Below are 24,023 nucleotides of genomic sequence, written 5' to 3' on the forward strand. Positions count from 1 at the left end.
CTTTAACATAGCCATTTCTGTGACCAGTCACAAGCTAATCACTCAGCCATTTCAATGCTAAATTCTATGCTAATTCCTTTGTCAAGGGGTGCCTCTACGGATGTGTATGCTTTAACTTTAACATAGCCATTTCTGTGACCAGTCACAAGCTAATCACTCAGCCATTTCAATGCTAAATTCTATGATAATTCCTTTGTCAAGGGGTGCCTCTACGGATGTGTATGCTTTAACTTTAACATAGCCATTTCTGTGACCAGTCACAAGCTAATCACTCAGCCATTTCAATGCTAAATTCTATGCTAATTCCTTTGTCAAGGCGCTTTGTTTCTTCTCACACAGCTTAAAGGTCGCGATCTGAGCGTGGCTTTTTCACTCCAGCGCTGTCCTACCAGACAGTCTCGTCCCTTCACCTGATGAAGGCCGCTTGTGTTGTGGCCGAAACGTCGTGAGAATATTATTGTGTTATTTAATTTTATCAATCTATTACTTTATTCTCATTCTACGTGACTTTACCGAAAGAACCAAAGAAGATGAATCCTTGCAGTCACGAAAGCTCTAAATCGAAAAATGCACGCAATATTTACGAAAAATGTAGGAAATACTCGTGATAGTTTGTGCTGTTCATTTATTGCAAGTATTAAGATAGAATACAAAGTCATAATACATCGTGGTATAATGGGAAAGGGACGTACGCACGGTTTAAACCTTCATTCGACTGTTTTATAAAACTCCATTGATTTGCACGTTCACTTGAGACGGGTGTGCACGATACGTATGCAGTCACAGTGCAGCTCACACTTCTGGGTTGATGCTGTCCCTGTTTTCTTTTGGTTCACTCGCAAGGTTCGCCTTCTCTGTCCGTGTGTGCCACACCAACACCTGCGAGAGACAAACCATATTCATGACACGCGGTCCAGAAACACTAACAACAACAAAATAACAAAACAAAAAAAAAACTTCAAAGTGTGAAAAGAAGCAAAGGAGAGATGCGTGCTTAGAATTGACATTGAGAGATAGAAATAGGAACATGGGTTATTGAAAATACGCAAGCTAATTCAAACTGTGAACAAAAGTAAGTGGATAATATAAAGTGTCGTTAAACCCGCCATCACCCGACACAGCCAACTCGTAAAGGTTGTCACGTGCCAATTCGTCACTAGTACAGCACACCGGTGTGTTGGAGAACCAAGCCACAACATTTTCAATCTGAGTACGACGTTTCGCCAGTAATTATAACTAGCTTCATCAGGCGACAGCCAGATTTGTGCAGAAGTTCACCTAATTGGCATGTTCTGTCGTGGGACCTCCTTTGCCAGTACCAAAATATGAGAAGAGGTTTTCTCCTTTTTTCTGGCAACAAAACAGGTGTTAAGATGTTAAAACACCACACTGAAACCTTTTATAAGGAATCATGTCTGCATTAACCACAATACTTGTGGTCAGAATGCCTTTTGGCGTCCTCTGGTCAAACACCGTTTGAGACTAGGCTCGAAAGAAAACTGTCTCTGGTGTGGACCAATCAGTTTCAAAGACAATGCATATATTATCAGAGTATATTTTTTTGTTTGCATTCTGACCACAAGTATTGTGGTTAATGCAGACATGATTCCTTGTAAAAAGTTTCAGTTTGGTGTTTTAACATCTTAACACAGCTGTTTTGTTTGCCAGAAAAAAGGGGAAAACCTAGTCTCATAGCATGTGCTGTTTACGTAACAACCCTTATTAGTTGGCTGTGTCGGGTGGTGGCGGGTTTTAACGACACATGAATATATTTACGCGATCTAACCCCCCAAAAAAACCTCTATTATGGATTATATTCATCGCGAAAGCCTACGTGTTAAAAAGTAAGTGGGTTTGGGAGGGGCATGATGTAAGAAGGGATGGTGGCCGATGGTCTTGAATAGTGACTAAGTGGCAGTCAATGAGAGGAATTCTTTAGAGACGTTGTCAACCATGGAGACGGAGCCGTGAAATCCGCTCGTGTGCAGGTGCAATGTGGATTGTTACATCGCGGGATGACGGGAGATGAGTGGCTCGAGGAGGTCCTCCTCCAGCAGTTGATTGACATAAAATGTCCACCTGTCACAGGTATGTCGTGGGTTTGTTCCAAATGCCAGATGAATAATTATTCTCCCTGTGAGAACAGGTGGGGTGCCTATATAAGGCGGCACTGCTAGTAGGTGGCTGACCTATCTGTGCCGAGCTCGATTGCTCTCCACTCCTTGCCTCTCTGGTTTTTTCCTACACTCAAATACTTATCTTCAAGTAAAGTTTCGCCAAACATCCTATGCAGGACATTAGGGCTCAATAAAAACAACTTTACGGGTAAGCATTTCTCTTAAGATTTAAATTAGTTTCCATAATAGCAATACTAAAACAATATAATTACATTATCGTAAGCACTCCTGCTTAAAGCACAGATTGCGTTTATTATTATTATTGTTGTTACTGTTTATTCTTCCTAACCGTCCCCTCTCGTCTCACTGCACTCTCCTTCACGCTCTCTCTCGCTCTGCTTCAGCAGTCAAGGTTTCTTGTCAAAGCTGCGAGTCAACCTTAACTCAGTGGAAGGTCGCTTATTTTTCTTTACTGCCCGCATAGTCTGGAACGCACTTTTCCCCCAACAATGCATGCCGTGCACTCCCCGCTTCTTTTAAAGTCCAGGCTCAAAACCATCCCGTTGTGTTCCCTGCCTATGCCCAACTGCCTCTCTCGATTCAAGAAAGAGGCCCACGTCCCTCTGTACGGTCCTAAGATTTGGTCATATTTAAACACCACGTAGATACAAATGCATTGACATTGTATTCTATGGAACATAATAATAATGCATTTATACTAATCCAACGTGACTTAATTTTACAGACAGCATCAGGTAGGGCAACGCATACAAATTGGAAAATGCAGTGCCCACTCAACTCACAGCCGCAATTGCATTAATTGGCAGGCTTGTCAATTAAATGCGAATCAGCAAGTACATTAATTGGCAAACCCTCCGGACAATGCAATGCCATGACCTCACCATGCTTACAACTGGCAGTGTAGTTTGCGCCAGCCTGCTCGCCTATGTCCAGCAACGCTCATTATATTACACGCTCCGCTCTGCATGGAGGTGCGTGGCAGTGGTTCATTATGAACGACCTTGTCGTCTTGAGCTTCAATTTTACAGGGGCAAAAATGTGCCCTGTGTTTGCTGTGCTGTCGTGCACTTTGGCATTGTTCCACCTGCAGCAAAGTGGCCATGAAACTGGCTGAATGCAATGTGCGCGCTGTGGGAGAGGGACATAGAGGTCCATTGACAGGACATTGTATGGCGACTCGTTGTTTGGCACAACATTTAAATCTTGACTTAAAGCTTTTCGTGACTGCAGGAATTCATTTTCTTTCAGTCTATCTACGTGACTTTACCGAAAGACCCGAAGAACATGGCACAACATTTGTTCTACGCCTCTGCAGCCGAGGTGGGTGGCTCCACAAAAAGGTCTGCCGTTTGCTATAGATGTACTCGATGAACGTAGGTACTAGGCATGTAGACTATGGCAACCGGGGTGGAGGTGGTGATGCACTTCTCCTGTATTTCGGCACAGTGGAGGCAAGTGAGGGTTGGTGGATCGCACGAATATTGAGACACTCCCTTCTTGTGGGCGTCGAGGTGCCATACCCTGGATTTTCCAGGAGAAGGCGGAACAACAAAATGTGGACTAATCTCCATTTCTATCCCTGCCGGATTGGGAGAGCGCGTTGCTCCCTCGCACGTGTGCGTTTTCTACGGGTGCTCCAGCTTCCTCTGCGCATGTGTTTAAGCGCGTTCATTCAATGAGAACATCTTCACTAATAAAAGGACTGCAGAGCCAGGGCAATTGTTGCCACCGGCTCACTGCCTGGCTGCCTTGCGCCTGTCCGTGGTTCCTCTACGGATCGTGAGATGCAGCGTGCATGAACGGCACGATATGAAACTAAAATGAGCATGAAACAGTATGACCAGATCACCAGGCACGCGCCCGATTTCATCACATCTCAGGAGCTAAAGCAGTCTTCAGCCTGGATAAACGTGGTCTTACAGACTGCTACGGGGCTACTATGTTCGCAGCGTAATGCAGCGGACGTTGCATTGCTGTGCTATACGATGCTCCCAATGCATACTGGCCAGCAGGGTGAAGTATGGCCAAATAACCCCCACGTACCACACAGCGTAGGGAGACCCTCATCCAGGAGTGGCAATGCACACAATCACTGTACTCGACGTGTCATGATTAACACCGCCTCCTATGCCCCTCTCCCAAGCTGCGATTTGGGGTCATAATTAGAATCATGAGTGACCCCGATCAGTTTTGTTCACTTTATAAGGCTAAAACAGAGCCTTTGGCATCTCAGTTTTGCATGCAATTGGATAAATCACGATCAAGTCTCAATTTGATACGTGTATCTTTCTGATTTTGTCCTTTGAATCGCACCTCCGATTAGCACGATTGGCTACGTAGAGTGCGAAAAAAGTTAAACATACATACAAATCATTATAGATTTGAAGTTTTCGTCGCTGCAAGGATCCATACTCTTTGGTTCTTTCGGTAAAGTCACGTAGGCGAAAAAATAAATAATAAATACATCTTAAAATTTGAAATTAAAAAAATCACGACGTTTCGATTGCAACACAAGCAATCATCATCAGGTGTGATAACCACAGCAAGGAATTTTTTTTTTTACTGAAAAGGCAGAGAGACCAGGGTTAGGGCAGTTAAATAAGTCAGAGAGGGGGGAGGGTATGGGGGGGGGTGAATGGTGCGTAAACTGCAGGTACAGCAGAGACGCTGAGAGTTAAAGGGCAATATGATTGTTTGCCAAGATAGAGAGACCAGGGTTAGGGCAGTTACATACCAATCGATGATTCCTTACATGTGTAGTCGGTACACATATATGCATATTAAGTATTTGCTATTTTATGCTCTGTATTTACATAAACGATAGGAACACTCAGTGATACCTAGAGAATAGGTTTGATATGGAAATGACATGGCAATACTACAATATATTGTGTACTGTGCGAGCCGCAATAATTGTGTTGTCCATCTTGCAAAATATCATTGTATCGTGATTATTATTATGAATACGATTGTTTACCCAGTGAAGCCTCACTGACTCTCTAGACTATATTTCAGGCAGTTCCTGTCAAGTATTCAGAATGAGGGCCGATGTTGCTATGTGTATTCCCAACAGAGTAATTCTCGGTGTCATTTTCAGCATTGCTATGTTTGGCCAATATCAGTTGCATTATGTTTTGTTTTATCTCTGGGAGAAAACCGCAGAACCTTGAGAAAATCTTTACAGAGCAGAGGATAAACGTGTAAACTCCACACAGCAAGGTGCGCGAGCCAGGAATCAAACCCAGGACCTTCTTGCTGCGAGGTACAAGTGTTACAACTGCACCACTCTGCTACCCAATTATTTTATTTTCCTGAAAATTGTATTTCCTAAAAATATTTTTCTGAAATAATATTTCCTAAAAATATATTTCTCAAATAATAAAGTTATTGGTACTTTCAAAATGTAGTTATTTCCTCCAAGTAATTTCTATAACGTCATACTTTTCATATTCCATTTCATTGCTTAATTATTTCTGACAGCATTTGCCTCATGCAAGTTATAGAAATGTTTTTCTTCGTGGAGCAGCGGAAGGAGTACGATGAAGATGAAAAAAAACCAGAGAGATGCATGCTTATACATACACCGAGAGGCAGAAAGAGTAACACGTGCATCAGACATCGTATTGGTCCACATCTAGCAGCGGTGAGATCATGGCTCATGACGATGATGAAAAGTGACTTGAGCCTATCCTGGTCTCACACCTGATTCCCTACACCGGGGAGGTGCAAGTTCCGGTCATGGAAACAACGGAAGAAAGATCTGGCCCGCGGCCTTAAATACTTTCAAAATCAATGTCAATGCGTTCCCTTATAAACACGATAATATCGCAAGGAATGAGAAGCCATCACACGTATTAACGTCATCTTGTTATCAATAATGTATTCATGTTTGATGTTTCCAAGTGCACCGGCGGCCAAAAAGACGTGGTCACCTAGCGTTGCCACCGATATCATATTTCACGCCTTGTATTCTAAAGAGCACAGAGGCACGTTGGCGTTTTATCGGGAAAAAGAAACCCACCGAGAAATGCCTCTCGCCGGTTTCATAAAACCTCCATGTGTCACAACGTGCATGCAGCAGACATTCACAAACACCGTGGAGCATAAATAATCATAAAAATCGCGAGTTAAAGCGCCGTGTTGCTGAATCCACGTTGGGCGTCTCACCTTGGTGCAGTTATCTGCCTTGGGCTCCAGCTCCTCCATGGTGGTGATCTGCTTGAGGAAGTCGGACTCCTGCATGCCGGGCTGCGAGCCTCTCCTCTTGAACACGGCCATGTGGTGAGATAGCAAAACCTCGAGGTTCACAGCAAAGCCTGTGGGACGGGCGGGCGGGTGGGGGAGAGCATGGTGCAGCACACATTTTCCCATCACGGTTCATATGCAGCTTTATCTTCAGGCGCTTAACAGTGTAACAAATATCGGTCTGGGTGACTTGTAGCCATCACATGAGGGTATCCACCACGTGTTTTTCATTTCAGCAATTTCGCCCCCCCCCCCTCACCTTCTTACCCCCCCCCATCATTTGCCCCCCCTCCCCCCCATCATTTGCCCCCCCTCCCCCCCATCATTTCCCCCCCTCCCCCCCATCATTTCCACCCCTCCCTACCTCCAACCGCGCCTTGGTTAGAAAGGAGCCCGATAAGTCCCTAAATAGCCCCTGTTTGGGGAGAAAAAAATACCCAGAGGGCGCAAACTCTGGGTAAAAAAAAAATTCTTGGTGCTCTCTGTCATGATCGTGGGTTCCGGTTCAATAAAAACAATTTTTATTTTGTGTGTGTAAATGTGATTAACAACGTTCGTTTGGATTGTTTAGCGTTTTTGACACTCACAAAAAAACTTGCGCGGCTTGCGTAATTGCAGAGCGGTGGACTTGTTCACACCTAGTCATTATCGTGTCCCCAGTGGAACGAAGAATAGTTTACACGAGCGGACATATGTTAGGGTTATGTTACTGATATTGTTGGTTCCACATTCCTTTAGCTCCATTGCAAAGTGCATTTAGAACAGCTGTTGACAAGTACTGTATGGAAAGTGGTCTCAAAATAAGGAAATACAAATATTCCGAAGATGACCAATATCTTCAAATATTGATTCCTACGGGGAATGAACATGCATTATTGGAGCAAGTAATATTAAGTAATATTTAGCGTTTGTATATATTCTCACTGGCACCTCCCAAGCTCACTCCTGTACTCTCTTATATCCACCCCATGAGACCAAATAACTGGCCTAGGCAAATTGCATGTTGCTAGGAAGCAGTTCTGAGTGTTAGTTGTAAAGGAGGTATCAAAGGTAGGTCAAAGTAACGGGTCATTTATTCTCATTGCATTTCAAGTGTTACTTCCCCTGCATGCGTTTCCTCGCAATCCTTACGAAGGTATTGTCCATACATCACAATGTAAGACATTGCTTTGAAATCGAGAACCCCGGTCAGGCTTTGCCGGCGTTCGCCCCACAACAGCTGTTGCTGCTGCACCTGCTGTGAAACAACCCACGTGCTTCAGGCTGCGACGCCACGCAAAGGCGGCGCAAATCAGCCGTGAGCGACGGGGGAGACTTGTGACAGAAGGGCAGCCGAAGTATGGCACACACCCTAGATCAGGGGTGTCCAAACTACGGCCCGCGGGCCAACTGCGGCCCGCCATCCATTTTTAATTGGCCCGTATCAAAGTCTGTATTGCACTTCTTAGTTTAAACACTAGGTGGCGCTATTGTCTTGAACAAGGCAGCGTCTCCACAAAGCAAGCAATCGAAGAAAAAATTTGCTCAGGGTCATCGGAAATGCCGGAACCGAAGAGACGCAAGATTGCAAGCGAGTGCAGAAAATTTCAGACTCGGTTGAAAACTGAATACTTTTTTCATAAAAAACAAGGGGAAGTGTGTTTGTTTGATTTGTAATGAGAGTGTTGCCGTGATGAAAGAGTACAATGTACGACGGCATTATGAAACGAAACATCAGACCTTCACGTCCTACACTGGCGCCGAGCGGAGAGAGAAGGTAAAGCAAATGGCAAGCTAGCCTGCTAACGCAGCAGTTTTTTTTCCCGTGCTAACAAAGCTCAAGAAAATGCAACAATAGCCAGTTATGAAGTAGCTCAACTCATTGCCCTACACGGGAAACCTTTCTCAGACTGTGACTTCATCAAACAGCGCCTCACTAAAGTCGTGGGAATAATGTGCCGGGAGAAAATGCAGGATTTCAACGATGTTAGTATGTCCAGAAATATGTTTTGTGCGGCGAATTGAAGACTTGTCGGCTAACTTAAAACAACAAGTGTCAGATAAAGCTTGTGCTTTCGATTTTTACTCGATTGCATGTGACGAGAGCACAGATGCCACGGACACTGCACAGCTGTTAATTTTCTTCAGACCAAAGCGCAGCATCACTGCTCCCACTGAGCGCAACATTCTTCCCATTACAGGTGAGTTAAAAATATACACACCGTTTTCATTTGTTAATAAGCCCAATTACTTAATAAATTCAGTCAATTAAAGTTGATGACAATTTTTTTAACAAACGTTTGTTGATGTGTTAACAAGCCCAATAATTTATTTGTGTAATAAGCTTGAAATATCCACATCCCCTATTTCTCTTCTTGTCTCTCCCTTCATACAGGACAATGAAGGGGGATCAGCACCCTAAGAACCAATCTGAGGTTGTCATCGAGATAATGACCTGCCAACCTTTTTTGTAAAAAAATTAAATGAAAATCTACTAATGGAGAGCTATGATAGAGGCTTTTTTTCTTCAAACATGTTCAATTATCAAGCGTAATTTACCTGCATTTGATTGATTTTACCAATATTAGTGCATGAGAAGTGAGGCAGTATACCTCACGTCTAGTGAGTGGCCCAGTCCTTCGTGTATTTTTCTGTATGTGGCCCTCGGGGAAAAACAATTTGGACACCCCTGCCCTAGATCGTGATCGCCACACAGATGCAGCGATGGGATCAGCTCGTGCGGTAGAGTTAAAATGATTCTGGCATCGCAAGACCATGAATGGTACGCCTTCATCCAGCAGTGGATAGATGAGGGTTGATTGATGATAATGATGACACACCTGTCAACCCATACGGTTTACCCGTATTCTTGTACAGCCGTTTCAATACGGAAAGCCTTTGTTGTCTATGTTTGCGTTTCTCCCTTGTGAAGGGACCTTGTAGGATGAACGTTGAGATGTATAAGGGGCACGGGGTGACCAATAAGATCTGAATTGGTCTGTAATAAGGTAGGGCACTGATAAGGGGTTGACAGATATGGTGTAGTGTATAATGTAGTATAGTGTAGTGTATAGGATGAACGTGGAGATGTATAAGGGGCACGGGGTGACCAATAAGGTCTGAATTGGTCCACAATAATGTAGGGCACCGACGAAGGGATTGACAGATGACGACCTCGTGCGGGCCTTTTTCACCCACGTTCTTGCAATGAATGTGCGAACCTGCCATGTCGGTGGCGAAGGGCCGGTCGGGCCGCCAGCCCGTGTACCACCCCACGACGCGGCCTCTCTCCACCAGGGGCCGCTCGTAGCGCCGTCCGCCCACGAGCCCCACGGGCCACACGCCCACCTGGCGGACGCTGCGAATCTGCGGGACAAAGAGAGGCCACCACTACCACCCCAACCACCCCAACCACCACACCAAACCCCCACAGTTATCGCCACTTGTGCAGCAGCAGCAGCAGCAGCAATGGACTTGTGTACTTTCGTGTGGAGGAAAGCCTTGTCCAACGCGGCTTTAGCGGACACGTGTTTTTTTTTGTCTTGCGATACAGGGTTTAGGGGCCGTCCATAAATGACGTCACACACCTAGGGGGGGGGGAAGGGGGGTCAGACATTTGTGACGATGTGTAACGAGGGGGGGTTGAGAAATGTGACGTCACATCAAAATGCGCAACTATAAAATAAACAAAACAATTAAATTGTTAGAACAACACTAATTTAGATTATTCTTTGGTTATTTCGGTAAAGTCACGTAGAATGAGAATAAAATAATAAATTTATAAAATAACACAATAAAATTCTCACGACGTTTCGGCCACAACACAAGCGGCCTTCATCAGGTGAAGGGACGAGACTGTTTTATTCTCATTCTACGTGACTTTACCGAAAGAACCAAAGAAGATGAATCCTTGCAGTCACGAAAGCTTTAAATCGAAATTTTATTTTGATTAATTTTCATTAACTATTTTATTTTTAAATTTACTTAGGCCACCTTTTATTTATTCCATGAAGGAGAATTTTGCTTATAATAATACATTTTAATTGTGAGCGCTTTTCTGAATACTCAAAGACACTTTACATAAAATCATAAAAGCAGCAAAAACAACATCAAATGGTAAAAACACTAAAAACACATCAAACTTAGAGAATGGAGAAGCATAAATTTTGTAAATTTTTTGAATGATTGTTATTAAACATTTTGATTTTAATGATTCTGTGGAATGAATATGTGATTGTTATAATTGTACTCTCCATTTTGCTTCGTTCTACTACAAAGTTTCAAGTATTTTTTTATAGTTATGATTACTTTTAATATTTTATAATTATAAGAGAATTTCAATATAATATTCTGAACATCTGCAGTTTTAGTTAGACGTTGAATATTTCCAAGTGAATTTTATGCTAAATTTCAGCTTTCCAACGCCTCCGTTTTAATACGTGTTTTCTCCTACAAATATCAGAGTGCAGCGCCACATTGAATACGCACTACAATGACAATAGTTAAAAGTTTTGTGAAGCATGTTTTATTTTCAAAATGGAAATATGGTTGGGGGGGGGGCAGAGCTTTGTGACGTCATATTTGAGGGGGGTCGGCCAAAATCGCGTGACGCCATTTATGGACGGGCCCTTTACCTAATGAGGTCTGTTTTTTTTTCTTCCGGAAGACGGGGGTGATGTTTCGGCTATACGCGGGTTGACGCTGCTAAGATTATCATCTCTGCGTTGAACAGTGGTGCCGTGGGAGTGCTGCATCCGTTGTAAGGTGCCAATGAATCGACTGTGAGAACGATGCATTTACCGTGTGCGCGTGTGTATGTTTTCACGCGATCACGCAACACACTCATCACGCACAACAGCCTAAACGCAAACGTTCACATGTTGAAACGTGCATATGTCATTGAGGACGTCAGGCGGATGCCTAGATTGGCGAATCGTCGACGTTCAAGTGACAATGTTAGGGGGCGAGTGGTGGGCGTGCGTGCCGCAGTGCTGGAAGAGATTTGGAGACGGGGGTTTTGTGTTGAGATGTCATTCGAAAATAAGGAGTGTACACACGCACACACGCAACAAATGGGTGGCGACTCAGCATCCTTCAGTATGCCAAAGGCGGAAATCGTGTACAATTAGTTTAATAAAGAAGGGGGGGGGGGGAGGGGGTGATAATTTCGGACCCAGGAACGCAACCCTTATTTTCCCCGAATGTCAATCATTTGTCAAACGCGGTTCTTTACCCAACACGGCATCGTCCACGAACGTAACCCCCCTGCGTTTGGCGATGTCTGCCTGTACTTCCATCCACTTTTGTGTATTCAAAGGGATCCTTCCGCGGTGTAACTGCCAAAATGCTGGACTTGTAATCCAGAGGTCGATGCTATCTCCTGGTGCGGCAGTTGAAACAACGGGATACGTTTTTCAAATCCCACCATCTCTATCCACCCAGTAGTATACGGCAAGGATTGTGAATTTGATTCAAAGACGAAGTTGTAGGTACCAATTTTCTGAATATCATGAAGCTGGTCCGTGTAATCTCGCACCATTTACACAACCCATGTTCTGTGAATGCATTGGATTTAAATCTTGGCAGTTGCCCTAAGAGTGCCCAGCAGCATCAACTTCAATCTGTGTTGCACTTTTCTTTCTGTGGTTGTTCTATTAAACCAAGTAATTTCCAAAGCATGTGAACGGCAGGCTCCAGTAACAGCTTACTCACCCACCACACACAATGCCACAAAGGCAGATCCCTTGTATGTGTTTAATAGCATTAGAACGTGTATTGTACAGGCAATTAACATTTGAACAACGTGGATAGCTGAAGTATATCTTCAAGAAATGAATATGTATGTAGAAATACCATAAAATTATATTACAATAAATCAATCATGATGAAGATCGCTTGTGTTGCGGTCGAAACGTCGTGATTGATTTATTTTAATATAATTTTATGGTATTTCTACATACGTGACTTTACCAAAAAACCCAATGAGTAATTTATGCAGTCACGAAAGCTTTAATTCTTTATTAAATGAATATGTAGTTTATTTTAGTTATTATTTTAACACTAGATTTTGTACATTTGCTCTAATATAGACTGTGGTACTTGCATGTTATCTCAATACGCTTTTATTTGAACAGCTTAGACAGAATTGAGTTTCATGGTCTCTTGCAAGAGAGACCTGGAAACAGAGTAATTACACAAGCAGATACTTAAATTGAAACATGAAGATTACATAAAATGTGGGATTTTGGTTATAGAAACTGGCACACAGTGGACTATTATTGCAAATGAAGGTCACCGAGTGTTTAACGCACACCATACAACAGACAGCGTGCTTTATTAATTCCTTCGAGAAGTTACCAACTCTTCAACTCAATACGAACTAGGTTTATTTGCCGGGCAGCGTATTTCATTGTTACAATCAAGGCCGTAGCCATGGAGTCAACATTGGGGGGGACCAAATCTTCCAGGGGGTCTGGGGGTCCCCCCCCCCCCAGAAAAAATATAAATTTATTAATGTCTAATAGTGTATTGTATTACATTGCTCTGCTTTTTTTATTTTTTACCTTTTCTTGTTTCATTGTATGTAATGGCAGAGATTAGGGATTAATAAAGTACAACCATAACCACAATCATATGAACAGAAATCTGTTTTATAGCCATATATTGGGGGGGACATTTTCAGCATATTTGAATATTGGGGGGGGGGGGATGTGTTCCCCCCCAATATCTATTATAATTACGGCCTTGGTTACAATTAATATTAGCAGGCTATCCAAACGCCGGATATTAATACATGATGTACTGACTACGATTATCAAGTTGCTTGGTAATACCAAGCAGAACTCAAATCAACAGTTGCAACGACATTCTATATTTGTTTAAAACAACAATAACTGCAAAATACAGACAACAAACAGATATTTATACAATTCTCCAACTTTGCGTTGGCAGAGGATCAGATGGAATTGAATTTAGGCAGGTAATTTTTTTAAAAAGCAAACCAGCCATACCGAGCTACTGCTGAAGTGTGCTTACTGATATATGTTATTGTGCCTTTAATGACAAACAATTCAACATTAAATTTAACTGAATTTGATCCCCCAAAAAAATTTCCTGGAGCCCATCAAATGGCATTCTTGCTAGCGCCTTTTTATCGTGTAAAGATAACAATTTCACAATTAACTTCAAGAAAAATCACGACGTTTCGGGCGCAACACAAGCGTCCGTCATCAGGTGGGGCAACCACAGCAAGAAACAATTGCTGAAGTGGGCGAGAGGGTGATGACGGACGCTTGGGTTGCGCCCGAAACGTCGTGATTTGCTTTATTTTATTTTTAACTACGTGACTTTACCGAAAGAACCAAAGAGTATGGATTCCTGCAGTCACGAAAGCTTCAAATCAAGATTCACCTTAAAGAATCCTGAGATAATTCACTTATCACGAGCAAATATATCGTATTTATTTTTACCAACACTACTGCAAATTACACCCCAGACTCAGTAGAGGCATGGACAATTATACGTGATTATACGTGATGGAGTAAACTTGGTTGCCCAGAGAAACCCCATGTATAAGAAGGGATCACATTAATTTGCTATACACACTGTTCACCAACCCACTTCCTTCACTCAGCAACTTATTCACTGTAAGTCGGAGTATCATGAACATAATCTCAGCATTATCCACCATCCCTGCTCGAAGTCGCTGGATTACCAGGGCACCCTGTCACATGAGCCAGATAACCTGTGTCTCAATTCCAAGCAGCAGTTAAAAAAAAATGTGAATAGGCATTGCTTATTAACATTCCTATTGAGACGCCGTATTGTGTGCAGTCAATATAAAACACTCTGGAAGATGGTGGAGCCCTATAACGTGGCTGTTGTGATTGAGTGGGGAAAGTAACAAAATAAATTCAGAAAACACCATTGTGGGTAGCGGGGCACTTAAATTGAGAGACTCCATAAAGCTCAAAGTGGGGAATTAAATAACCTGACAGTAACCTTAAAGTGAACCCCGACTGTGGCCATAACACAAGCCTAACCCTATTCGTGACGCACAAATGCTCACCCCAGTTTATAGCAAATCTGTGTAATTTGAGGACCTTTCAATTCCAACTTGTGGCCGTTATTTAATTCTGCCCTATGAGCCTTGTGAATTCCTTGGATTCATGCGCCACACTTTGGCAATGGCTCTTTTATGTATCCAATTTGTATTACTTTACCTCACACATTGTGGAGAAGTGTTATGTGGAGTCTCTTTCATTACCCAAGAGTGCTATAACCACAAATTTCAACTCTGACATGGAGTTTCTGCCATAAAGCAGCATTACAGATGTTCCAATTTGTTTTAAATATGAGTATATGACATGAGCCAATGGTTTAAAGCCTAAAGCTTACAGGTAATGCCGGTGAGAAATTACTTGTGTAAATTATCAGTTGTAAAGTGGACATTAAAGACTCAGCAATGCTCATGGAAAAGGGGTCTCTATTGTGTCATTTCCAATTTCCAAATTTCAAATTACGCAAAGTTACATGATAAAACTACCATGTGACTACATTTTTGCTAACATATTAAAACAACTCAATACGTTATACCTATTGATACGTGAAATTCAAACAATATAAAAATGCATGCATTGTGCCATTTTCAACATAACACCCCATTGCAAATATGATACTGTCATCTCCATTATTAGTTTAAATAATACATGTAATAAACTAATAATATCTAATAATGGAGATGGACACACTTTCAAGGTATTAGCAATTTAAATTGAAATTCCCTGATAGTCAAGGGCCATGTACAAATAAAATGACTCGTGATAAAAACATACGCAGCAAATATATCAATGGTATTCATTTTAGTGGGTTATTGAAAATATGTGCATTGTGGTCTATGAAATAAATATTGCTCTGCGATGTGTGAGCTTCTTCAGCATGTGGAGCGAAACGTTGGGCATCATGTTACAGTATATTTAGATATGACAGGGTAATTAATGCCAATGAATAATTTCTCACAGCGATTGTACCAAAATATGTTGAGACTTTGTCCATGCTAAATTTCTCTAGTTTCCGGGGCTGGCATTTTCAGCACCATGGGCAGCAACTGCCGCTGGACAAAATAGTTGAGACACTGCCCTCGCCTGTCCACGTGGCCTTACTGCAAGATTCACTGGGGCCATGAACGGACACGCTCAACAAGCTGAAACGTGTCAAAGTCCTGTGGTCCTATGTGACTATATTTACATGCACCCACACATTTAATATATTTACAAGGAGCAGTGTTATGGTATAGGTTTTTTTTGTCAATTGTCACTTTTTTGCGTGGAATATTATCATTCATACTGCTAGCAAAATGCGATTGATATAAATTACTGATTTCAAAAAAAAAATCTTCATTTAGAAAGTACATAGAAGGGACGCGTCCTTGGTGTCATGGTTGCAATCAAGAGGTCGACGATCTATCTCCCGTTGCCATAATTGAAACGATGAATACATTTATTAAAACCCCACCGCTTTCCACCCAGCAGTTCAAGTGGGTACACCGCAGCCAATTAGTAGGTCGCATGGTGGGGTAAAGTGGGGGTAACTCCCACTTGTTACAAGGCGTCTGACCAGCGTGTAAAGTAAACCAAAATACCCTCCAGAAGGATTTATGTAGAGCTCCCTCGCATGGAGGCACTTCCAGCATCAGCAGGGTGAGCAGGCAATTGCAGGGCTGCACCTTTATAAAATATGCACGAATATATTATTGGTGCTTTAAGTAGATTAAATACAAAGCGTATGTAGAGCTGTGTAGGTTTTGCAGGACTGGTTTTAATGCATTGTACAGTGAGGGAAAAAAGTATTTGATCCCCTGCTGATTTTGTACGTTTGCCCACTGACAAAGAAATTATCAGTCTGTAATTTTAATGGTAGGTTTATTTGAACAGTGAGAGACAGAATAACAACAACAAAATCCAGAAAAACGCATGTCAAAAATGTTATAAATTGATTTGCATTTTAATGAGGGAAATACGTATTTGACCCCCTCTCAATTAGAAAGATTTCTGGCTCCCAGGTGTCTTTTATACAGGTAACGAGCTGAGATTAGGCGCACACTTAAAGGGAGTGCTCCTAATCTCAGCTTGTTACCTGTATAAAAGACACCTGTCCACAGAAGCAATCAATCAATCAGATTCCAAACTCTCCACTATGGCCAAGACCAAAGAGCTCTCCAAGGATGTCAGGGACAAGATTGTAGACCTACACAAGGCTGGAATGGGCTACAAGACCATTGGCAAGCAGCTTCTTGGTGAGAAGGTGACAACAGTTGGTGCGATTATTCGCAAATAGAAGAAACACAAAAGAACTGTCAATCTCCCTCGGCCTGGGGCTCCATGCAAGATCTCACCTCGTGGAGTTGCAATGATCATGAGAACGGTGAGGAATCAGCGCAGAACTACACGGGAGGATCTTGTCAATGATCTCAAGGCAGCTGGGACCATAGTCACCAAGAAAACAATTGGTAACACACTACGCCGTGAATGACTGAAATCCTGCAGCGCCCGCAAGGTCCCCCTGCTCAAGAAAGCACATATACATGCCCGTCTAAAGTTTGCCAATGAACATCTTAATGAATCAGAGGACAACTGGGTGAAAGTGTTGTGGTCAGACGAGACCAAAATGGAGCTCTTTGGCATCAACTCAACTCGCCGTGTTTGGAGGAGGAGGAATGCTGCCTATGACCCCAAGAACACCATCCCCACCGTAAAACATGGAGGTGGAAACATTATGCTTCGGGGGTGTTTTTCTGCTAAGGGGCCAGGACAACTTTACCGCATCAAAGGGACGATGATCGGGGCCATGTACCGTCAATTCTTGGGTGAGAACCTCCTTCCCTCAGCCAGGGCATTGAAAACGGGTCGTGGATGGGTATTCCAGCATGATAATGACCCAAAACACACGGCCAAGGCAACAAAGGAGTGGCTAAAGAAGAAGCACATTAAGGTCCTGGAGTGGCCTAGCCAGTCTCCAGACCTTAATCCCAAAGAAAATCTGTAGAGAGAGCTGAAGGTTCGAGTTGCCAAACGTCAGCCTCGAAACCTTAATAACTTGGAGAAGATCTGCAAAGAGGAATGGGACAAAATCCCCCCTGAGATGTGTGCAAACCTGGTGGCCAACTACAAGTAACGTCTGACCTCTGTGATTGCCAACAAGGGTTTTTGCCACCAAGTACTAAGTCATGTTTTGCAGAGAGGTCAAAACTTATTTCCCTCATTAAAATGCAAATCAATTTATAACATTTTTGACATGCGTTTTTCTGGATTTTTTTGTTGTTATTCTGTCTCTCTCTGTTCAAATAAACCTACCACTAAAATTATAGACTGATCATTTCTCCGTCAGTGGGCAAAAGTACAAAATCAGCAGGGGATCAAATACTTTTTTCCCTCACTGTATATATACGAGTTTACCTGTTTTTATTCGGTAGATGCGTTTTAAAAAAAATGGCACACAAAGTGAAACCGCACGAGGCAACTGACTGCCTAGTAGCGCACACACACACACAATGTTGTCCCACGTCCGACCATATAGCCGCATACCAGTGAATCCAAACCGCATATAACGAATTTTGGATTGAAATCGGTTTGCCGCATATACACCAAAAATCGCACAAACCGTACCCGTATTAAACAAGGGAAACCTGTATATGTTAACAAGTATAGACAATGAGTTTTGACAATCGACTTAGACTCATATTGGCAAAACATGTATATACGTCTATTTCTGTTCACTGGTGACTTCGTTTGCGGTTCATATAAATGCGTTTACAGTTAATTTAGCCCCTTTGTTCCATTTCATCCGGGTTCCATTCTTGTATATTTATGCGATCACAAATTGGTAGAGATCTTAATTTGATACATGCAACAACATAATCATTACCGTTACTGTGGAGAATATAAGTAACACACGACATAAAGCAGACTATAGTACTTCTGGCAGTGCATAATTCATGACAAGCAGTCTCTGGACAGGTTTCGACGTGCAGTGTCTCATTAGCAGGGTCAGGCTAGCTTGATCCAATGTTGGTGAACTGCAAAATTATAATTTGAGAGCGATCTTCACGTCCAGTGAAGAGCGTGTTTAGCAATCATCAGGCGCGTCTGGCGAGTACAGCAACTGCAATTTGTATCGTGCGCGGGGTGTGATTTTGTAACCGTAAAGAAGCTTTTCGGTCCGTGGTGGCTCACGAGGAGCGGCGTTCGGCAATCCCTGGTGTTTCTACCGTGCACTGAAAATGCCCTCTTGTATCGCAATACCGAGGGCTAACAAAAAACATTTACGAGCGTGCGTGCCTCGTGTTTGCTTCGGCGCGTGGCTCTGGCTGGATCGGCGGTCCCGGCGCACAGCGTGTGCGATTGACAAATGCTCGATATTGTAAATTATCAGCGGCGCCTTGAAAACACAGCTTCTGGTCATGGTGAACAGCGGTGGCGAATCGATAGAACCATTAATAAATAGCAGTTAGCGGAGCAGAGATGTAAATTACAACCGCAAGGGAGATTATTCTGTGACTCGGCAAGCCGCACTGTTTTTTTTTACTCTCTCCAATGTCCTTAAATTAACCGTAATTTCACGTATATACAATCGACGTCTATTAGTCGTTGCCCCTGTTTTTAATCAAATAATTAATTACCTAACCAACGTTTTTTGTGGATATTCATTCACACAGGGGGGGCTTTGAAAGACATGGGAAATTAAGCGCAATTGAGGAATTATGCACCGTATTAGAATGGGGACCGCATGCCCTTGCCATTACAAATATATAATCCGCGTGCCTCTCAATAAAAGTGACTCTCTCTTAAGGATTGGGCCTGCTGCAGTGGATTTCATGGCGAGCGTTTTACAACCGGCCAGTGTCATCGAGCTTGGCTCACTGACTACAAAGTATCGGTGGAAACTTATTTTTTGTAAACAATGGATTCTTCCAATGTACCGTGTTGGGGTATTTCAATTCGGATTGTACCCATTAAGTTATACATTAGATTAATATACATGTAAATGCCACACAAAGTCAACCTACTTGTTGTGCTGTCTCACGCAAACTACTGAACCTCGCTGCTGTTGCAGCCTGTGAGGAGTTCATACCTGTATTATTGTAAATCAGCAGGTATAAAGTTTGCTGGCATAATGGGACAAAAAAAACCCAGCCAGATGGCTTGCCCGCCATTAATTTCAATCGAGGGAGATAAAATGAGTACCACTTTTTGCGAAGTCAGCAGTAGTTTTCTCAAGGACGAGCAACATTTCTCCGCCATAGAAACGTTGGGTTTACATCATCCCCTTTACAGACGCTGCATGCACGTACTCAAATACGTACATAGTGACAGATTTACAGGTGCCCCACTGCTTACTAATTAGCGTCTTCACGTTCTTCCCAAAAAAAGTAGTTACATTCAGGATTGTATCATGAGAGCGATTGGTCTGCTCCACATCTTACAGAGAAGCGTGTTAAAAGATGTAATCAGTGCACCAAGACATGTAGAAGCTTTGAAATTAAATGTTGTATCATTTCGCTCCGATTTGAGTGTGGAATCTATGAATGGATCATCGTGCATCTAAACAAAAATGTTGTGTCATGAAACTTTTCCATTTAAGAGGTGCCCTGGAGTATGTCCGTCCGTACTGAAGAGGCTTCCCATGCATGTGTCATATGGTAGCGTGCGTGTGCTGTGTGTAGTTTGTACAGAATGCATCTCAGCTCAACTCGTGAATGAGCTCCAGGCTGTACATGCATATACTGAAGTGTGCAACCGTGTACACAGGGTGCATTCACGGTACTATATATTAACGTGGCAAAATAATACAATAATACCATGAATGATATTATTGGTCGCGAAAATCCTACGTGTTAAATTAATTTACAGTGGTCGATCCACTGGTAAAGGCGTCCCCACGCCGTGTCGGTCATGGGGGGTTGTTGGGCCATACTTCACCACTTTCGTCATTGCGGGTTGACAAAGGGTGGAGAACAGTTTAGATATCACTTGATGGCCGGGAATCGAACTCATTCACCGGGTTCATTGTGTAGTGCGCTAACCGCTGCGCCACCGCTCCACTGTGTGTGTATCAGCGAAGCGTCTATGTGCGAGGTACATGCACGCGCATTCCCGTTACCTCGCCTCGCTGATTATCTCCAGGCTGTAGGTGCATTACAGTCTATCCATTACGCGTGTTCTATACGGTGTGTGTAGCATGTTGCATGTAGCATGTTGTCAATGCTCTCGCCTCGTGGAAGAGCTCCAGGCTGCACGTGCATGACAGTCTATACATGACGCGTGTTCTATACTGTGTGTGTGTAGCATGTTGCATGTAGCATGTTGTCAATGCTCTCGCCTCGTGGAAGAGCTCCAGGCTGCACGTGCATGACAGTCTATACATCACGCGTGTTCTATACGGTGTGTGTAGAATGTTGCATGTAGCATGTCGTCAATGCTCTCGCCTCGTGGAAGAGCTCCAGGCTGCACGTGCATGGCAGTCTATACATCACGCGTGTTCTATACGGTGTGTGTAGCATGTTGCATGTGGCATGTTGTCAATGCTCTCGCCTCGTGGAAGAGCTCCAGGCTGCACGTGCATGGCAGTCTATACATGACGCGTGTTCTATACTGTGTGTGTGTAGCATGTGGCATGTGTGTCCGTGCTCTCGCCTCGTGGAAGAGCTCCAGGCTGTAGGTGTTGTCATCGTCCGCGAAGAACACGACCCCCCGGTCGCGGGACGCGGCTCTGTTCCTCCGCAGCCACTTGAGGCCCTCGTTGCGCTGCTCCGTGGCCCTGGGCTGCCCCGCTCGCTTGAACCTCCTCGGCGTGGCCACGTTGAGGTGCGTGTGCGCCACGCCGCAGCCGGCCAGTAGGGCGCCCACCAGGGCCGTCTTCTGGCCAGAGTCCTCCACCACGAGCCAGTGGAAGCGCGGCACCTGGCGGAACGTGTTGGCCAGCCGCGTGAGCTCGGCCTTCTGCACGGCGCGGCTGTACGTGGGGGTGATGCAGTACACCACGGGGACGGCAGCGGGTGACGACGCCGATGATGACGACGACGACGATGAAGAAGAAGAAGAAGACAACGGCGGTGGTGATGGAGGTGCCGCAGGAGGATGTGGATCTGGTGGTCCCAAGAGCTCTTTCGAATGCCGAATCATGAGCTTGCGCTCTGTGTTCAAATCCAGAACGAGAACGAGCACCAGGATCCACGGGGCTATGATGATGAAGCGGCTGTAGATGTACGCCTTCATCGCGGACGCTCGGTGAGACATTTAAACTCGCGCAAACATTACAGCGAGGCGCGTGTCACTCTCGCTCGCTCGTCTGCGTCGCGCAGAGCCTCAAATCCATGGCATGGGTTGGAGCGTGGATGTTCGGCACAACTCAAGGCGATGCCTTAGCACAAGCGGGGCTCAGTGTGGACACAGCGCGTCTCCCTCGGCTCCCTCTCCCCTCTCTCTCTCTCCACTCTCCCTCTTTGCTCAGCGCCCGCGTGAGAGTTTACACTTCTCGTTTACGTCCATATCGAATGTATCCCCCATCCCCGCCGCCTCCCCGATGTCCACTAGCCACCGCTTGATTTGAGTCTCAAGCGGGCGCCGACGACAACTGGTCCTTGCGCTTTTGCGCTCAGTTATGATCACCGCCCATTCTCCCGACACTGCATGATCGACCACACAAGTGTGTGTATGTGTGTGAGTGTGTACGTACAGTCTACAATATCGGTGGCTTCAACCGTCGTAACCTTTCGGGATGCGTGTCTTCAAACAGCACGCTATATCCCCCCCCCCCTTACAAGCGGGTGGGTAGGAGGGCCGGTGGGTTGGTGGTGATACAGCGTAGGAGATGAGGAGGAGGGGTGCTTGGTTCTAACTTTTAACCTCACACCGTTAATGCGCATCTCCCAAAGGAGGCAGCGGCTCGCCTTGCAAGGGGAAATGCGTTTGCATTCAACTCCCACCGTCAGCCACTTTGTAGGATATCGCCTTACAAACGATTCATCTTTGCAGTCAATTTGTCTGCTCCCTTTGTCGACGAGCGTGATTATTCTATGCTGTATAGAGGCACACGTGCATATGCAGTACACACCCGAAAGCGCAGGTATGCACCTGCATGTGTATGAGCATTGCTGATGTAGGCTAAGACGCTCAATTATGAGCCGCAGGTCGTGGCGCATCAGGTTTTTACTAATGAATTGAGATGTTTGACGACAGCGAGAAGATCGTGGTCATCATCATCATCATTCTGAGAGTCGACAGTCGTGTATAAAATAAGCGTCCTCGCCGGTGAGTTAGGTAATGCTTGAGTCCACGGCTGAATTCCACCATATTCTATCCTTGAATTTGTGCGAGAACTTAAAACAACGCACAGAGTTGCCTGGCTGTGAAGCCGATGGTAAGAACCCCCTAGTATCGTGGGCCACTTTGTGGCAATATAATTACAAAATCAAATCGAATGTCTCTCCGTGCTTAGAGAAGCATTGCAGCGATGCTTATCTCAGTCGGCGGGCCCTGCGCCCTCTAAAAATTGCGTATTTAGACGGCATTGCCAATTTCCTTATCGTGCAATATCTGTTTTTGTTACACAAAGTGACACTTGTGTTATTAATTTGAAAGAGGTGATAGGCTCAATCAACTTCGATCTTAATTTTAAGCGACAACTTTCCAACTGCTAATAACCCGCAAATACATTGGAGGCGGGGAAGGGGGGGTATATATACGTTATTGTGACGTTCCAAATCTCTCTTTCGAAATGGAAAGTAAATCACAGCTAGATCTCACCTGGGCCAACATAAATTAAAATGGCAGACAGGCTGGCACACACACACTAACGCGAATTCACCAACGAGCACGTGTTATCCTAATACGCAAATTTACGCATGAAAGACAAAATAAATCGCGCCCCTAACAGCGATAGAGCGCACGGAGAATCGATGCAACCGAAACGTTAACCTTGCGTGAAAACTGCCGAATCCCAGCTCACGTGGCACGTGCAGGACATTGTCTCGCTCGTCCGTGCCGCCCGCCTTGTGCTGCGCGTATCATTATAAATCCCAAGTCAGACGCAAATACACACGAGGAGCTGGAAGGAACAGCAGCGGCGCTCCAATAACGCACCAGGGCAGGTTGCGTGGCGCCCCTCGCTGGCAATATGATTTGCGTCTTAATAACGCGTCTGGGACGAAAAGCAATCTATATTATTGCTTGCTAAGCGGGATTACTATTTTATAAGAGCGCCTGCACGCCATGTCCGCACTCTGGTAATGGAGGCTATATATAATGTGCTGATGCGCTAAAAAGGGATCACTCTGCGCCGCGCAACGCATTTGCCATTCAGGCTCCGGCAATCGTGATTGCAGCCCATACGAGAGCTCGCATTGTAACCTTTGCCCAGCCGAGAGCCCATTGAGGGTTCATAATCCATTTTGAATGATGGCCCTTTAACCAGGTGAGCCCTTTGAGCTTCATCAATTTGCCTTTTATTGAACCAGGTGAGAGCTAATTGAGATGTATATATTTTTGGTGGGTCTTGTAAGTGGTTTATTTAAGATGTTATTCTTATGCACATGGCGCCGGGTACACAATGGCCTGCTGTCTTGAATGGCGTAAGAAGCCTTCAAATATCAACTTAAGAGCAGAC

At 44.2% G+C, this 24,023-nt stretch overlaps 1 protein-coding gene across 1 annotated transcript; it reads right to left on the minus strand.

Annotated features, from left to right (window-relative positions):
* Window positions 1–608: 608 nt before the first annotated feature.
* On the minus strand, window positions 609–22,735 carry LOC116942658 (galactosylgalactosylxylosylprotein 3-beta-glucuronosyltransferase 2-like). The gene is made up of 4 exons (XM_032954846.2): window positions 21,053–22,735; window positions 9,584–9,728; window positions 6,306–6,454; window positions 609–879 (listed from the first exon to the last, which is right to left on the minus strand). Exons 1-4 carry the CDS (start codon window positions 21,653–21,655, stop codon window positions 793–795), a joined length of 984 nt encoding a protein of 327 aa, XP_032810737.1. The 5' UTR covers window positions 21,656–22,735; the 3' UTR covers window positions 609–792.
* Window positions 22,736–24,023: the final 1,288 nt, after the last annotated feature.

This window comes from Petromyzon marinus, chromosome 15 (assembly GCF_048934315.1).
Source record: "Petromyzon marinus isolate PM22_M1 ecotype Great Lakes invasive population chromosome 15, UKy_Petmar_22M1.pri1.0, whole genome shotgun sequence".
NCBI lineage: Eukaryota > Metazoa > Chordata > Hyperoartia > Petromyzontiformes > Petromyzontidae > Petromyzon > Petromyzon marinus.

Excerpts from the sequence above, each read along its gene's own strand:
- LOC116942658 (XM_032954846.2), bottom strand. The coding sequence starts at position 21,655 with ATGTCTCACCGAGCGTCCGCGATGAAGGCGTACATCTACAGCCGCTTC. Across the intron at positions 6,455-9,583 it reads CTTCGCCACCGACATGGCAG|GCTTTGCTGTGAACCTCGAG; the intron begins GTTCGCACATTC and ends CCCGTCCCACAG. Across the intron at positions 880-6,305 it reads AGGCAGATAACTGCACCAAG|GTGTTGGTGTGGCACACACG; the intron begins GTGAGACGCCCA and ends TGTCTCTCGCAG.